The 17403-nt window shown below is 43.7% G+C and overlaps 1 protein-coding gene across 1 annotated transcript in view; it reads right to left on the bottom strand.

Annotated features, from left to right (window-relative positions):
- LOC143180943 (uncharacterized) overlaps positions 1–17403 on the bottom strand; it is a 181372-nt gene that overhangs the window by 80437 nt on the left and 83532 nt on the right. The window contains exon 5 of the mRNA XM_076381006.1: positions 3279–3395. Within this exon, the coding sequence (XP_076237121.1) occupies positions 3279–3395 (117 nt within the window). The remainder of the gene's footprint in view (positions 1–3278; positions 3396–17403) is intronic.

Here is a 17403-nt window from a genome sequence, read left to right as displayed (position 1 = left end):
CCTCCAGCGAATAATTTCGCTTCGTTTCGATGGCCCGAACGGTGATCGCAAAAGAGTGGGCGGTCGTGGGAATCGGGACGAGTCGAAAATTTTCCATTACCGCCTTCTGTCGTAATTCCTAGCGTTGAACGCGCGAATGTAAAAGCACGTAAGCCGTGCAAGCGTGACGCGTGCGCGTCTCTTTTAAATTTTAAATTGCCCCGAATTACGGCGGTCCCGTTAACCCGTGCAATTTACGATTTCGGAATAAATTCGGTTGGCTAATCGGCTCGTTAATGTCCCTATTACGTTCAGATTGCTGGGATATAAAACGCCAGCGGATTTCAATAACACTTTGGACTTCAAATGAGCATTACTTTGGAATGAAGTATCCAGGCATTTATTGGAAACTTTAGATTTCGAATGTCTTTACTTGGTCACGGTTAAAAATTTGATTAAGTCTTCGAATGTGGCGCGTTTCATAAGACGTGTGGAGACTTATAATGCTACCGTTGCCTGAGCGAAAGCTATAATCGATAGACGACTGTGTTCGAAACGATAGAAACGTAACTTGCTGAATGAGCAGACGATAAATTAGGGGTGGCAGTTTCTTAGGTTCCTCTATTGAAAGACAGGGATTGGAGAAGTTAAGGATGGAGGTTAAATCCCGTATATCATGCTCTGGCACATTTATGCTAGTAGCACTCAGTCGGTTTACCACATTACACTCGACTTCTCAAGTTATATAAATTTTATTGTGCGGCTGATCGAATTTCTTCATTGAATCGATCTTGTAGGAGTATTGGCTAGTAACACGATACACGTACCACGTTTTCAAGGAGCAAAAATTATAGAAATACCAATGGAAGACAAGAAATTTGCAAATTTCTTGAATAGAATACCTTTATATCTATACTCAAAAAATGATTTCACTTTGAAACAGCAACACTTACGAAGCTAGACTTGTTCAATACCCAAAGGTCAATTACCGAGGGATGATTACGGCAACGACAGAACTAATTTCGATCCTCCTACTTTCCAATTAGCATTACCGCAACAGAAATGACGATAACAAAGTCTGTCCACGGCAAGTTCGATTATTGCACGTCCGACATTTATGAAATTGATAAACTGCCTCGTGATCGATTGCAGCGACGTCGCTTGAACCGTGCGACCGCAAAACCGACGCTGGATACGCATGCAATCAAGCCGATTTATTTATTTCGAGGGGGCGGACCACTCACCCTCAGCGCGAAGTCGGTTTGTAAATTGTTAATCCGCTTGCAAAATTGCCAATCGTCGCGATTAGATGTAGCGGTGGGTGGTCCGTGGCAGCAGAATGATTTGGCATACGAATAACCACGGATTGGTATCAAAGGCCAAAGCTAACGTAGGAATACTGTCAATTTGAAACTGAGAGGAGCAACTGTCCGATTTCGCTTGCATGGACCTACCGAGTTCACGAAGGAGTAGACGAAATATATTTTTTTCCTCCGACAGAGACGAAAATGAGTTGCCAGCTCATGAATCGAAACGCATTTCTTAGAAATACATTTCTCTTGCTGCAAAAATTTCTTGCTTGCCTTAGCTGTTTGTAGCGAGTAAATATTAAAATAGAATTTTCCTCCTTTTTATGAAACTTTCATTTCAAGGAAGATGGAACTAAGCGTTTCTGGTAACGTTGGAGAGCAGGTTAGTCTCAGGATCCGAGGCTTCGGGGATTTTCGAGAATAGAAAATTAAAAGGGGTTCTCGGAGCATGACTTGATTATCGAGGGACAGAGGCGGAATCGTGTGGCGAACGAAAAGTATAAGCCGCGCTGCGATGCGGTGATGTTTTATGTATAGAACGACGTTAGTTGAAAGCGTATACATCGCAGATGGTGATTTCACTATAAATATTTAATGCGGTTCCTGTAACAGAACCTAACGTCTCAGACAGTAAGATCTTCGATTTCTCCTTTCACCGTGAGCGCCAATTAAGGAACACAAATAATGGGAGTATTTGCCATTTCTTTCACGTTCGATCTTCGCATTCCCGCGACATGTCCTCAGCCTCTAGCCTGCCCTTTTTGCCAATCAATTATTCAGATCTCTACTTCCATCTCACTAGGACAGTCTAGAGAAATATCGGAATGGTATTGGGCATCGCGTGGGTAAACTTTATTCAGATCCTCGCTAAGAAAACTTTCTATACCCTTGTTAGACGATACAATCCATGTCTTAGAGCCTACCGTGTCAATGACATTAGGGACACGTAATTAGGTAGCGATCGAAGAACGAGGTTAACGCCCGAAAGGATCTCCCTGACGAAAAATATTCGCGGTCTGGAAGCAGTCGATGCGGAGGAACCCGTACCGCATCGCGGAGGTAAATTAATTTGCATTTAAATGAAGGCATGCAAGAACGAGCGGATAACGCGACGTGGACGGTGGACAAAGGGAAAAAGAACCAATTAATTAGGAGGGCCTGGTCTCGCAGGGAAGTAAATTCCATGAATGCCTCTTAGCGAAGTTATTCCCTTCTTTACTTAATTCCTTCCACATGAGAGCGTTCCCATGACCATTTCAGGGATGACACACGCGTTTCGATACGTTCTTGGAAAAAATGCAGCGACATAGAAGGTGTAGGGCATCTCTGTTCCGTGTATCGCAGACCGACGGTATTTAACAGTCAAATTCCATAGGCGAACGCTCCCATTATTCGTTCGGTTAACTGAAATGGTAATAGCTCGTGGTAATAAGACGCACTTAGCCCGAGACGTGTTCCTATTTCGTAATGCTGCCAGAATTCTACCTCTTTCTCTACCTTCCTCCTTTCCAAGACATTCTGGGCTCTGTTCACGGAAATTTGCGCAAAGCCTTTAATTCGATTTTGTAAACCAGCAATTCATTATGATTGCATTTTTCTGTCATGGTCGGAGGAGTCGCACGTAACGTCTGGTATTATTACGTACGAAACTCGACAAAGTTGCGTGTAACTCCTAGCACCGATATCTGCTTCATAAGCCGCGCTCGCTGCACATGTTTCCAATATTAAAATATAGAAAAAATCTCATAATTAACGGAGGGAACTTCCGTTACCCTTTTCATATGTTGCAAATAGAACGCGAGCCGTATCGGAATTCAGTATCGCTCTTGCCTATTTTATATACGTATCGGAAAGGTAAGCGCGGTAAATATAAAATAAAAGAGACAGCCTGAATTTATTTCAATCGGTGACCAGCCTTTTTCTTATCGTTTTAGCGGAACGAGGGGCTCTTGATCGGGCAAAAGGGATCGATAAAGTGTATATACTCACTGCATGTGGAGGATCGGTTCCGGCTTGTCTGAAAACAGGACGACCGGTCGATCGAAACGTTCGTTGCGACCGCAAACTCGAGCACCGCCTTCGAGCTGAAGCCAGCCACCCTCGCACCTGGAACAAAAAGACGATACAACTCAGTAACCTGCTATTATTCCTGCTCTGCACAAAAGCGTCCACCCTGCCCTTTTTGACGGGCCATGGGTTAATTAGTTCTAGCAGTCTTCGACCCGACTATTTTCCTTCACCACCGCGTGAAATTTTGCCCCTTGTTACACGAAACTGTACACTTCACCGCTTCTACGTAATAAGCTGGCTTTGCTACGTGAAGTTGACGTATTTGTGCACAGAAATTTGATAATAGTATAATGAAATTTCGAAAATTACGAGAATTTGGTCTTTGACGAATTAATTTTGGTTCTATTGTACCTTTAATAACAGTCTTGGCAAAATGCTAATTAATGCAACATTACAGTCAAAGTGTAAATGGTAATTAATTAGAAGAACGATTCCAGAGGTATTCCCAGTGGACGTCTGACTGTTTCCACCAGTCAAAGGGAATTCCTGTATGAAATCGTTGCTGGAATTGGTTTCACGATCGCGAGTAACTTCAAAGAATTCGTTTTCTCCGCGAAGGGCGACGGGTGTCTCGAAAATGGATGGGGGTTCGAGTAGTTACGCAACGGTTAATACGCAACGGGGGCATCATGCTGATTCAATCGGACTCAACCTCTCGTCTTTCGCCGAAACGACGAAACGCTTCATACCACGGTTCACTGACTATTATCCGTCAAGATTTCAGGAAATGTCGTCTCTACGAGCGATCCTGCTTCAATTTAACGGCTTGGATATGCGCCTGCTTAGCGATAACGATGTACTTCGCGTAATCTGTAATCGCAACGGGAGCCGAATTTGCGTTCTTCTGCATCTGGCTGGAGTTTTAAGTGCTAAATTTAATGATATAGTTTACGAACATGAAGGTATATAGTAGTATATAAAAACACGATTTATGGTCAAAATTTTAGTGTTCAGAACTATAAATTTTAGAGATGATATGTTTTTTCTTTTTTAAGATAGAAACACTTCATGCTCTCTTCCTTACTGAACATGATGTGTAATTAAAGAGGGAAATGAAATATTAGAGAATATATCGGATATCGACTGAAAGGTAACGGGAACCCATTTCCACGGATGAGAAGAAACTTTATTTCGCTATAACATAATCTTACGAATATTAGGAAAGATGAATCTTTTCACCGCAGGATGGAAAGGATGAGCGACGTGACCTGCTTTAGAGTTCTCGAAGAATCGCGATATTATTAAAAGGGGTCCGTGGGAGAAGCTCCAGTCATCTTGAATCCAATTCAAGTTGGATTCGCTCGAGTTTGACGTTAATTAATGAAACCGACCATCTCCGACCCGTTGTTTGCACTTATCATTATTATATTATATCATTCATTCGCGACAGCGTACGCATCGCTGTAGTAAACCATGGGAAAGACGAAGATTCGATAATAGCATCTCTTTTCTTATCCACCGCGAAGAGATAAGTGAATGGCAGCCGCGAGCTGCTCTGACATTCCGCAGAATTAAGATAATTATGGAAATTAATTCTTTTGAAGTCGGACCAGCTTACAGTCGTGCCATTGATTAGTTAGTCGGTACATTGAAATGAGCAGCAAGAAAAGAAAAAAAAATCGACGACTGTCTCTGCATTTGCATGATTGCTTCAGTCAGCTGCTCTATTGAACCACTGATTCTCGAGATGTCCGTCCGCTCTGCAACGCGCTCCTGCGAAAAGTCATCGGAACTAAAAGCTTACAAACGGAGCATTGTTCTAGATCCAAAGCTCAGGTAAACAAATTTTCTTAATGCTACTCTTGAAGATAAAGTATTCTTTAGATGCTCACAATAATTACTATAAATAGGGGATCACAAAAAATTTGGAGCAAAAAGTATCAGTTTTTCCAATTAATGTTTCCAAAAAGTCATCTCAGAAAATAAGATTGTCTCAGGATATCCTGCATTAATCAGGCTTCTCGCAAGATTCCGGTGGATTTAATAGACACACTGTGCAGTTAGATCGGAGCAGTTCCAGCCACAGCATCAATAACGTTAATTAACATATCAACGAGACAATCCCGGAGACGCGTTTCCCGGTGGTAATGCCTTTAACCTGGCCTGGGACTATTCTCCGTATATCTGAGCTGGCTCATTCAAATCTTGATACAGCGGGAGGCTGTGCACGGATAGCGGGGCTCGGTCGCTGGTCTGCTCGCGTTCCATTGTTGCATCAAGGGTCGGATACGTGGCCCCATAGTTCACTACTCTATCGGACGTACGGTTTTGAATTAATTGCCACGAGGCATCGACTAGCCGCGAATTCGATCTCGGTCCTCGAGCGACGTCGTATCGACATATGCACAAGTCCGAATTCCCTCTGGCAGAGGCATTTCCCTGTCCTATAATCCAGCCAGATAAAAGTTTTGATGGAAGTTACGAGGCGCGTAGGTGCACGACTCTTTTATCTGTCCCGACGAAAAAATTGCATTTCAGCTTCGCATCTCTCCTGCTGCGGCTCGCTCCTGATCCTAGACAATTTCCAGAAAAGTACGTCGAGTAACAAATTTCATGGATGACAGGGAACGAACCCGCGAGCGTGCGGGTATGGTTAATCGCACAGTAATTACATCGAATTACCAGTGAATTCTAAATTAATTGAAAGTCCATTGAAATACGGTGCAGAAAGGAGTGGTTTAATATATTATTGCGCAGAGAAGATTGTTTCTCTACCGTAATTAATGATTTTGTTTAAAATTAGTGTTTGTTATGTAAATTTTGGCTTGTTTGGAATAAAATTATCGTTCCTGTAATTAATTCGTATATTAATTATAGCGAGACTGTTTGACTCGTATCTGTTGTGTGTATGTTGTTGCATGACGGAGCGGTTTGTATCGTAACCAGGACATGTTGTTCGATTAAGAAGCCACTACTTTGCAAATATCATTTCTCTCACAGACTTTGCGTACGAAAAAATGTATATGTGAGATGATTAATTGCCACACTACATGCAATCTGATTACACAGCTGCTCGATGCGCGTCGAGATGGTAGGAAGAATAAATATCGGAAAAACAACGTGAAGTTCTACTGTTTGCGTAAAGCACTATGTACAGTGTATTTATATTTCATTGGCGAATAATTTAAACATTTAAACCATCGGTGAATGCCCTAGATTTCATAGTTTGTGATTGATCCTCCTCAATTGCGAATTTGTTGTTTGTTACATAATGGAAGTACGTAAAGTGTGGAAAAACATGAAGTGTAATTAAATTGAAGTTGATTATACAGTTAATTATATGCTGAATAATTGAGCGTCTACTTTTCTCGTTTCGTCTCTCTATGAGAAAGGACCTTTTGAAACGTTTTATCGGCTGAGTTTCACAAAAGAAATGTCCTGCATTGAGAATGACTTTCAAAGCGGAAGTAATTGCATTCCACCTTTGTCTCGGATTTTTAGGCAGAACGATGGATAACTGACTGAACTGTGCTTTTTGTTATTCCTTTTTGTTTTTGTAAAGGGCTTGATATTGTTTTCGCCGCTTTCGATACAAGGGCTTGCGCGATAGCGTAGCATTTCACCGTGAAATAAAAGGTTGAACGTTCTTGCGGAAAAAGAATAATCAAGGATAAAAAAAGTTTTGAAGAAAACCGGAGAATAAAGAATATCGATTGCCATTGTTTTTGGTAAACTGTGCTGTGAAAACAATAGAAAATGGGATCTCAAAAAGTCGCTCAATTTAAATATTATAACGTCCTTCTCTGAGCCTTCACGATACCAATTTACATGTCCTCTATTACATTTTCCATATTTATGACGCCATGATTTCTCTCGGCATCATGTCAAATATACGTGCCAGCAATAATTCAGTATTTTTATTCTTTATACCGACAAAACAAGGTTCAAACTTTTAAAATATTGCAATCGGATACATTGAGAGAAATTTCGTAATGGATACAGCTTTTGTCAGTTATTTTCACTGGCCAATGATTTAACGTTGAGTATTTAATTTTCCTACACAATCGCGTACATTCGCACCACATACGTTTACAATATAAAACGTTGATTTATTACTTCTTTTGTATTATTTTTCGTTATTCATCGTGGACTATTTCCGAATATGACCTAACGAGGAAATATTAAATTCAGCTGGATATAGAAAATCTAAACACGAGTGTTATTGGAACATTATAAATCTGAGAAATGTCGAGTAATCCACAGTAAGACCGAGAGAAGGTACATCTTTTGAGCGATCCAGATTGCGGCGGGCAAGATGGGATCCAGTAGAAGGGGACAGAGACGAGCAAGACGATGGTAAGAGGAAATGGATGTCAGACGAAAGAAAAAGTGCGAAAGGACGAGGGTGTATCAGCGAAATGCGATCGTTGCCAGCGGAACGACATAAATAATTGAAATGCTTACTACGTTGCCCCGAGATCCGAAAACCGGAAGTTGTTGCCCCTTCCCCGTCAGGACCATTTCCACGGCGTGGACAGTGACCGTTGCCGCGTGGCTCGTTACGTTTCACTTTAGCAGCCGGATTTTGGCGTCACGTGTCCAGCCGTAAAAGCGCGAACCGGCTTCCGGTGCTTTTTCCTCTCCGCTGTGGAAGCTGGACGGAGGTGAACACGGGCGAAAGAATATGGAGAAGCCCGCAGAGATCCGACAAGGTATACCCGGGAAATTGGATGCTTTTATTTCGCGCGATTCCCCCCCGATGCACGATGGGATACGTTTTCCTCTCCTTTCTCATTCTTCGTTCCCTTTTCACAACGCATCGTCGTCCATCAAACGAAGTTAACCCGCGACCGAAAAGGCCATTTGATTTTCCATAGAAGCATCGCTGTTTTCTCTATGTGCATTGACGCGCTCTGAAAGAATGCAATATTTCTGCGCCACGTGATCGAGCCTTGAGAACTTGAATGAAAGATCGATGAAATTTCGCAGCAGCGGAGGTTTTATTAAAATTTTGCTACAGGACCAGTGTTAAATTTCGTCGATATTACGAATAAAAATATTGTAGAAGCAATTTCCATTTATAGTAAAGCACATGTACCACTAATAAACTGTTGCGTTCGAAAACTGTCTTGTCTAATGAATTAATTGCTTGTATATTCTCAAATTACTGAGATAATGAAAGATTTAAACAGCTCTATGCATTAATTTCATACGAACCTTTTGGTACATGTGGTTGTTTCCAGCATTCGAATTATGTACGCACCATGGTCTACTTCTCTCCGCGTGAATTAAGCATTTCTTCTTAAGCGCGTGCGAGAAAGTAACACCTCTTTGAATAATGCACGCCGCGGCGAGATTTCTCCGGGACGCGATGTTTTGCAGACCGCGAGCGGGGTCCTCCAGGGAATAACGCTGCAGTTTCGAGCGAAGTTGCGAAACACTCCGCCACAATTTGGGAGGTCTTGTCTCCGAGAGTCCCTTATAATCACGCGGTTGGTTCGCTTCGAGATAGAAACTCACAGACAGTGGGTTCCTTAGCCTCGAGCTATGAATCAGGACGTTGGCGTGGTTGAGAATTATCGCGATGATCGCTTGGATTAATTATGACAGAGGATGCCGTTGCAATCTTCGGAATGAATGACATGGGCAACTATGAAGCAAGGACTGTTAAAGTCCTTGGGTGGTGGATGACGTTTGTTTGTTAGGGAAATAATTTATGCGTGTTCTGAAAATAGTGATGGATGAACCCCCTAGAACTACTCCTAATTGTCCTCACGTTTGTCGTTGATAAAGTACATAACAGGCGGTGGTTACTTAAAAGCTACCCCATAATGAATTCTTTGTCTCTCCACTTTCAGAATGCACCTCAATACTGTATCTCAAATAATGTCCCCTCAAGAACGCCCTCGAAATCTAAATGCAACTGTCCACCACTAGAAACAACCCCATCCCTCCGTCGCGGACTCGAAGCAGCAGACAAGGCTCCCTTTGAAACTCCATTTCTCCGCAGACGCGTAGGAAGAAAATCCTGTTCGAGGCAAAACTTTCCGTAAGTTCGTCTGTTCGAATAATCGAAAACGGGTGACAAAGGGGGTCGAGAGGCGGAGGCGAAGGACAGCGGGATACGAAACAACAAGATAATTAGAGGCGCTCTCAGCGCAGAGAGCGATTACTCCCAAAGCGCTTCGCTGGGCTGGGTAGTGGCAAGCCTGTTTGACGGGATCACTGCTCGGCAAAGGGGGATGCGAGAGCCGAATGCAGTCGAACCGCCTCTTCGAAATACCCTGCAATTTGCCGCGTCTTGTCGCGGAGCAGCTTAATCGCGGCCGAGTCTCGAAACGGAAAACGGAGTCGCAGCTTGGGCATGCACACGTTTGTATATCCAGCGATCACGACGCGCGCAGATACCGTCGGGAGCGTCCATACGTGTGGCTGCGGCGGTGTGGATCGGGCGAGGCGCAAAGCAGAACGAGCCCGAGGTAACGGTAAGCAACCGATGTCAGTCAGTCAACTGGAAATCGCTTACCGTTTCCCCTCTCTAACCTTCTCGTATTTTACATTTCCCACCCCTCGGCCCTGCTTCGTCCTCCCTGCACAGACGTCTCGCCACTACTCGCAAGAGTCGGTCCCCTATGACGCGCAGGACTCAACTTATACTGCAAATCAATTTACCAGGGGCATTCGGATGGAATCGCGGCGAGAGCAGATTATAAATTTAAATGTAAACCGACGTGTCCCCGGGGAGCACGGTCGACGACCACAGCCTCTCTCTTTCCCTCCACTTTCCACGACTTCCGCCTCGACGTGGGCCAAGGAAGCTTGCCGCGGAGGTGGAGCGACCTCGTCGAGCTTGATAGCAAGGTTTCGCCGGCGCGGCGTTTGTCGAGTAATTGCTGGTTACCGATTTCTCGAGGCTGCTTTAACGCGGCCGACGCAGTGGAGGGAGGTTTTGTGGGCGTCTTCGGAACTTGACGTTTCTATTAGCGCTTTCGTGTCTGGTAGTGCTAGTTGAGAAGTTCTTGCCAGTGTCTTAAGTGCTTTGCTGCCGTCTCGCATCGAGAAGCAGGTTTTTCTTCAGACGCCCCAAGTGGGTGCTGTAGGTGTACTAAATGGACGTTGATGACGTGCGAATATTTTAGCTTTGAAGGATAAAGCTTGGATGAATTTTTCATAACACGAAGTCAGAATACGTTGCGTGGCTCTATGAATAGGTTATTCTTTCTGGTACGTCTCCTGTAGCTTCTCTTTTTAAGTTGTTCCGAGGGAATATGTTCGGTCAGTAGTATAAGGCGAAATTAGTCAGACAGACTTGAAACGAGCCACAGACGAACGTTCTAGGAGGCGACTTAAATAAGAATTGTTGCTGCTGTATAATAAGACAATAAAAGCACAAGTCTCTGACTGTGCTTTACGAAAACACTTAACTGCACGGAAAACTTGGGAACTTTTACCCGTCTGTTTTTGCAAACACTTCCCACCGAGGGCTACTTTACGATGCATTGGAAATCTTCGTAAGCTTGTTTGACGAGTGAATTAATCGCGCACGAGAGACTTTCTCGAAAGTGAGTGGAAAATTCAGAGCAAACTCGGTAAATATCATGAATTTTACATCTACGAGGTTATGTCAAAATCTGAATTCAGCTAAAATCACTAGAAAAAATTCACTTGAAATATACATCTACAGAAAACTAATAAAATGAGTGGTTAAACATCGAAGTACATCGGAAACATGTACTTTGCAAACAACTACGAAAGCAGCAAGTAACATTTTGTTTTCGAGTAGAAAGAAACGTTTTAGGATACTTTCTCGTTAGACGCTACCGAGGAGGAAGAACTCGAGATTAGTGACTAACCAGGAAAAGCTCAACAGAATGTTAAGAGACAAGGAACAGGGAAGTCGAATAGAACAATCGCAAGGGGAATGGGTGGAGAGACAAGAGAATGGTTGTTCCGAAACTCGTTCCCTTTTGACTCTCTTTACTTCGGCTCGCTGATTTTCGTTCCTTCGAATTCATAATGACAGAGACGGACAAGGCAAAGATTTCCTCGTGCTTTCATCATGCTTGAGTGGTTTTCGCTAGACGTGACTTGTCAAGAGGACGTGTGAAATTTTCAAGTACCCTCTCAACATCTGACATTTGCTGCATGACTCGGCCGGTTTTCGGAAAATGCTGTGTAACCTGTTCGTTAACATTTCCAGGTGACAGCCTCTGAAAATCTTATCCGATATTCTGACAGTCTAAGTTCATAAAATTAGAAATAGCGATAGAAGAGTGTCAGGACATAACAATACAAGAGAAACAGTAGTTCTGCGAGGAATTTTTTTCACAGAAATTCGAAAAGGCTGCACATATCAATCCTGGAAAAGATATGACAGATTAATTTTAAATATTGTTTACAGAGAAATTTGTATCATTAATAATTTTCAATATCGCTTTGACTAAATTTCTGTATGAATTCATCGCTCTACGCACATCGATCTTCTGAATAACAATTTTCAATTTTACTTTGGTCGAACTTCCATAAACTTCTCGTTCTACACACGATGCTCGTTCAAGGAACAGCTTTTCGATATTACTTTGCGCAAATGTCTATCGAGCTCTTCTGTTGGTGCTGTCTATCGACTTCACATTTCCCAAGGTGCTTTTGGTATTCCCGATTGCTATGGATATATTTTTAATTAATGGAGGGAAGAATTTGAAAATTCTTCAGGCATAATTAGTGAATGCTGTTGTTCCATCAACGTTTATGCAAAATCGAGAGAATACAGGCCTCGTTGTGCTGGTGTACTGATTGCCTCGCGTTTCGGTGCTCGAAATATGAAAGAGTCCACGGACTGTAGACGGGAATTCAGACGGGGTGGCGTCGAGTTGAATAATTGGGACTCGTCGGGTTTTATTAAAACATTGCCAGCTCGACGGGCGGAATCGCGTGAAATGTGTATGCAGCCATCGGTGATTTATACGAGTTATTTCGCGCTGGCGATGTGCTCGTTACGCCAGGTAGATACGAAAGCCTGTAACAGAAAATGAAAGAGCGACGGCACGACGCCGGTGCATCTGTGCGGAATGATTCGTGGAAAGAAGTCACGATTTTTCATTCGATTCGTCGCTAAACATATACCTCTTTCCTTTCATTTCAATCCCACCCTTTTCTAAGATTACTTTTATCTGGAAACTGTTTGAAATCGCAAAGAAAAATGGAGGACACGATAAAAACGGGCAAGATTAAAACAAAATCTTTCTAAAGTACTCTCACACGACTCTGTCAATTCTGACTACTGAAAAATGTCCACGCTGATACGTACTACTGCACACACCTTTCCCTAAAAAGAATTGAATACATCGAGAAACGAGGACAACAGGCACTTGAGATGACGAACGGTACCTTCAGAAGCTGCTCCCTTGAGAGTGCATCTCAGGCAACCCAAGAAATTTCCCAATGCCACGTTACATTTAACTTACACACCCATCGCCTAACAAAAGAACCTTTGACCAAATTTTTTAGCAGCGTCGCAGAAGAATTACTGTGCACTAGTTCTCTAGCTCGACTAATTTCTAAGCACCTCGATAGACACGATTCCAACGCAAACGCCCAGTTTCCATTTCCCACCCCTCGCTATCTCCTGACTCGTCGGAACTCTCGTTGGACAAAATCCACATTAGCTGATCGACAAATTGCATTTGCGATCGCGTTCGTGGAATCCAATTTCTATCAAGCGGCGTATTTCACCGTTACAGCCTACTAACTTCGATCAACTTACGAGCTGGACTCGGCCGATCATTTTCGGAGCTGGTGTATAGGAGACGCCGCGACACGGTCCCATTTTCCATACTCGGCCCCGTTAGTGTTATGCTGTTGTGTGCCCGTCCAGAGAGGATGTTATGGATGCGGCGAGCGTGAAATCAAATTTCTAACGATCGGAACGATTCCGAGTGCAGCGGCGCGGCTCGTTGCTTGCCACGAAAATCGGGACCACCGATATCCTCGACCTGGCGTCCATCGATCGGATCGGCATCGATCTGTCACGGGGGAATCGCGACGGCGCAAACGACCGCGAACGAACTGAAAGTTTGCCATTCATGTGTTCCACTTTTGGTTGACCCGATGCGCGGATTCGGTCCACTGGACTTGATTATTTTTGCAAATTGCTTGCTCCTCGTTGAATTAACGCCATCCTGATTTTACGGCATTCGGAAAATTGCGATCTCTGTTGATTACTGGAGATCTGTCCTGAAGATTTCTTTCAAAGACTTTAATTACTATGGAGTTGATGAGTATCTTCTAACGGAAGATTATGCTACTTCTATTTGATACCTGGTTTCTTTCATTTCATTTTAAATAGAGTTCTTCTATAGAGTTAGCATGGCTTTTAAGCAACCCCAAATGAATTCATTTCTGTGCAAACCAAGAATTCATTACTTCTGCATAGAGGTATATTTCTTTCATCGCAGCAACAAATTTTTCCTGTAACGCTTCCGAATGGTTGAAATGGTCGCATTTGCTGGATCGGATTTTATTTCGCTTGGACACGTCGTCAATTACGAAGCCGCTATAAATTTCGCGATCTCTGTGAACGAACACGCCAGGGGCAGATCGATTTTCCTTCCGCGCGCTTTTTAGAGCCCCGACTAGGAATTAAATCGAGGTTCGGTCCATTCTCGAAATTAACTCTTGATTAACACCTGTTACGGTGCGCGCGCGGCCACATTCGTGGAATCGGCTGATAACAACGCCCGCACGGAAACGTATCGTATCGATAAAATTCGGGAACGTGCTGAGCACGGCGCTGTTGGAATTGATAAATTTATACTCGGGGCGTAAATCGCGGCTGCACGGCGAAAACGTGGCACGATAAGCGCAAAGTATGTCATTTTCTAGTCGCCACCGTTTTCATCGTCGATGCGAAAGCATTGCTTTAATATAGCTGGAATTGCTGCTAGCCACCGTTTTGTTTTTCGCGCACTCGTTTTGCTAATTACACCACGCGATAAATCCCCAAACTTACAGGACGATATCGCGCGCGATTGTCCGAGTGAAAATTATGTCGAACATTTTTGATTACGGACCCGCCGTTTAAACCTGTCTCTTTCATACACTAAATTGGATTTCGTTCCTGCAGCTCACATGGCTGAATGAACTGTTCGCATTTTGGGGATATTCTGACGCGAAATTAGTTTGCTCGAAATTCCTTGTTATCGTAAAAAGGGTGCCCAGAACGGAAGTGGTACAGAAGCAATAAAGGGCTGAAAAATGGTAAAATGAAATGACCATGCGTTGAATAAAATGCAGCTATCGTTATCCTTTACACAGTGAAGAATTGAAGTGGAATTAAAATCTGCAGATAGGGAGATAAATCTGGATACTGTAAATATTATAAAACAGGAATAATTACAGATACACCTACACTGTACTTTCAAAGAATTCTCTTTCTCCAATTTGACGATCAAAGACATGGCCCGCAGCTTCGTTCCGTTTTTGCTGGCCCTCGGTCAGCAGGAAATGGTTCAAACTCTGGCCGACGGAGGGGCCACCGAACGATCCATTAACTAATTTATTTCTGGCGAGACAAATTTCACTCAGTCGTGGAGCGTGTAATCAGCGGTAGAGCCGTGCCACCAGCGTCTGCCCTCTTTTCTGCCCGACCAGCCTCATTCTACTCTCATCCTCCCTATCCGTTCTTTCCGCCCCCCATGATCCTCTCCCGTTTACCTCCATGTACGAGAGGGATAGTTGCTCGATGAATCCTCCAACTCGAACAGCCTTGTCGTAATGCGGAAAGTTGAGAGAATTGGATCTGAAGTTTTCCAAAAACAGCCACATCCGGTCATGTCGGCCATTAGGCGGGCAGGGGCGAGATCGGATCGGCCGGGAGAATCGGAAACAATGATGTGGTCGATGCCATTCGTGGCGCGTTAATTGTCGTTCGATTTTGCTGGCCGTTTATCTGCTCTATGAATTTTCCTGCTGAATTTTAGCGATACGCGATAGATATCGCAACGATGGACGCCTCATAACTTCTAACAACGAGCATCGTTCTCACCGTTCGCTCCTCTCCCATCAGTTCTCGTGTTCGTTCTGTGAAACGCGCGCAATTATTGGACGCGATAATTCTGCTAGCAATTAGTGCGAACGATTATTATTCCTGCTATTCCTTCTAGGATAGACAGAGAATCGAAGGGTCAGTGTTTGTGTCGCACACTGAACGAACACTGGACAACGGGCAATTGATTACGTCAAACAAATCCTGCTGAGCGTTCGTCGACGAGTATCCACGCGCATCTGGAAATAACGCGATCATGCTGGCTGCCTTGTGATTTTACGATCGACTGGAACGGACGAAACAATGGTCCCATTATTTATTAGCTAGAATCTCCGTGCATTACGCGCGTCGAATTTCCCTGGGCCGCGGCGCACAACAATCCCGCAGCGATTTATCCCTAGTTTAGAATCCGTCTCTAATCCTCGAGTTTTGCCGCTCCTGTTTTCACTGGACCATGCGCCGCCGTGTTTTGGACGATCGTATTGCTGTCCACGCGAATTATTAACCGTGGAATTATGTTCGTCCAACTAGCTAACGATAATTTCGTTTTTTAGAGGTTCATTGTCTCGTAAACAATGTGAGAGGAATGTGAAAGAATTTGAAGTAGCTAAGAAAATATCTTGGAAGCGAAAGGGGTTTGAAAAATCACTGTGTATTTGTGTAGATTTTAGGAACTTCATTTCGATTTCTCTGGCGGAGGCTTAACAAAATTTCAGAAATTTCAGAAAAATTAGTAAAGTATTTCCGATAGGCTGTGCCGAAATTACTAACTTCTTATCGGATAGAAGGAACAGAAATTCTAGGCCACAATCGTAATTGGCACCGTATCGATGTCGGGTGCTTCTTTCGAGCCGAATATTGCGGGCAGCCATGACGGAAATCTCTCGTACATGCCAGATATGGAGAATTCGCTCTCGAGGGAAAGTCGCGAGTGGCGTGGAATCAATAAACCATCGCGGAAACCTCTACGACTAGAGAATCGATACGAAATTACTTTTCTGCTTTTCTGCTGCAGAAGAAACATAAATTAATCTCATAAATGGTGCCACTATCAACGAATAATGGAGCAACAATTTTCTAGCTTGTACGAGAATCTCGTTCTGGGAGGTTGAAATTTTCTAGGGGCTCGTGTTTCGTTCTCTAAATCCAGGCGTCTAACTCGCTTAATCAAATCGCCGCTATCTGTAGCATGGGGAGATGTTTGCGAGGAATAAAAATGTTTCAAAAATTCAGCTGTGTGAAATATTCCTGGCGTTTCCACGTCGAGGGACTCGTTAAGCGTTCTGTCCCTTGATTGCGAGCGAGTTGGCCTCAACGACGAAATATTTTCGCGGCACGAAAATTGTTTGATCCAAGGGCCCCGCACTTTGTCCGACGATGCACAGGGTTTACGTCAGCGCACGGCTGAAACTCGCCTTTCAGGAGAAGCCAAAGCCATCGCCAGGCTGCGGATTAGGTAATCTCGCCGTAAAAGTGACGTAATTTATGAAGCTACTTAAACCCTGGCCCCAGGTATAATACTCCCCCGCAACGAGCTGCCCACCCTTTCCCCGCTACTCCCGGACGAGATGAACTCCTCGAACGGGAATTATCGTTACGTAGCGTGGTCGAGTTCACCTTTCTTTTTCGAGAGCATGCGAGACAAATGGCCGAGCAAGCTGCTCATATTGGCGGCATCGCAGCTCTCTCGCGCTATAAAAAATTAAATTACTCGGGGAAATCAGGAAGACTTAGCGCGCGCTTTGTCACTGTCGCGCGCTCGTGTTTCGAAATCTAAGGAGTTTACGGACGTTCCACTTTAGAGTAGTCGAGTATTAACTATTCTATTTAATAATATTATGCGTGCAAAGACACAGTAAATGTAAATAACAGATTCATCCTAGTCAGAATTAAAATGTTCATTTAAATGAATGTATTTTGGGTCGAAAAAGTCGCTGGAAAATGAAAACGGCGGAATGTCGCTTCAAGGGGTCAGCCTGGAAGTAATTTATTAATAGTCGCGTGTATACGCGAGCAAACGTTTGAGCGGGCTCAAGACATTTGTACATTTCACATTAACTT

This window comes from Calliopsis andreniformis, chromosome 6, assembly GCF_051401765.1.
Source record: "Calliopsis andreniformis isolate RMS-2024a chromosome 6, iyCalAndr_principal, whole genome shotgun sequence".
Lineage (NCBI taxonomy): Eukaryota > Metazoa > Arthropoda > Insecta > Hymenoptera > Andrenidae > Calliopsis > Calliopsis andreniformis.
The sequence above is the reverse complement of the archived record's forward strand: the minus strand, read 5'-3'. Positions and strand labels throughout refer to the sequence as shown.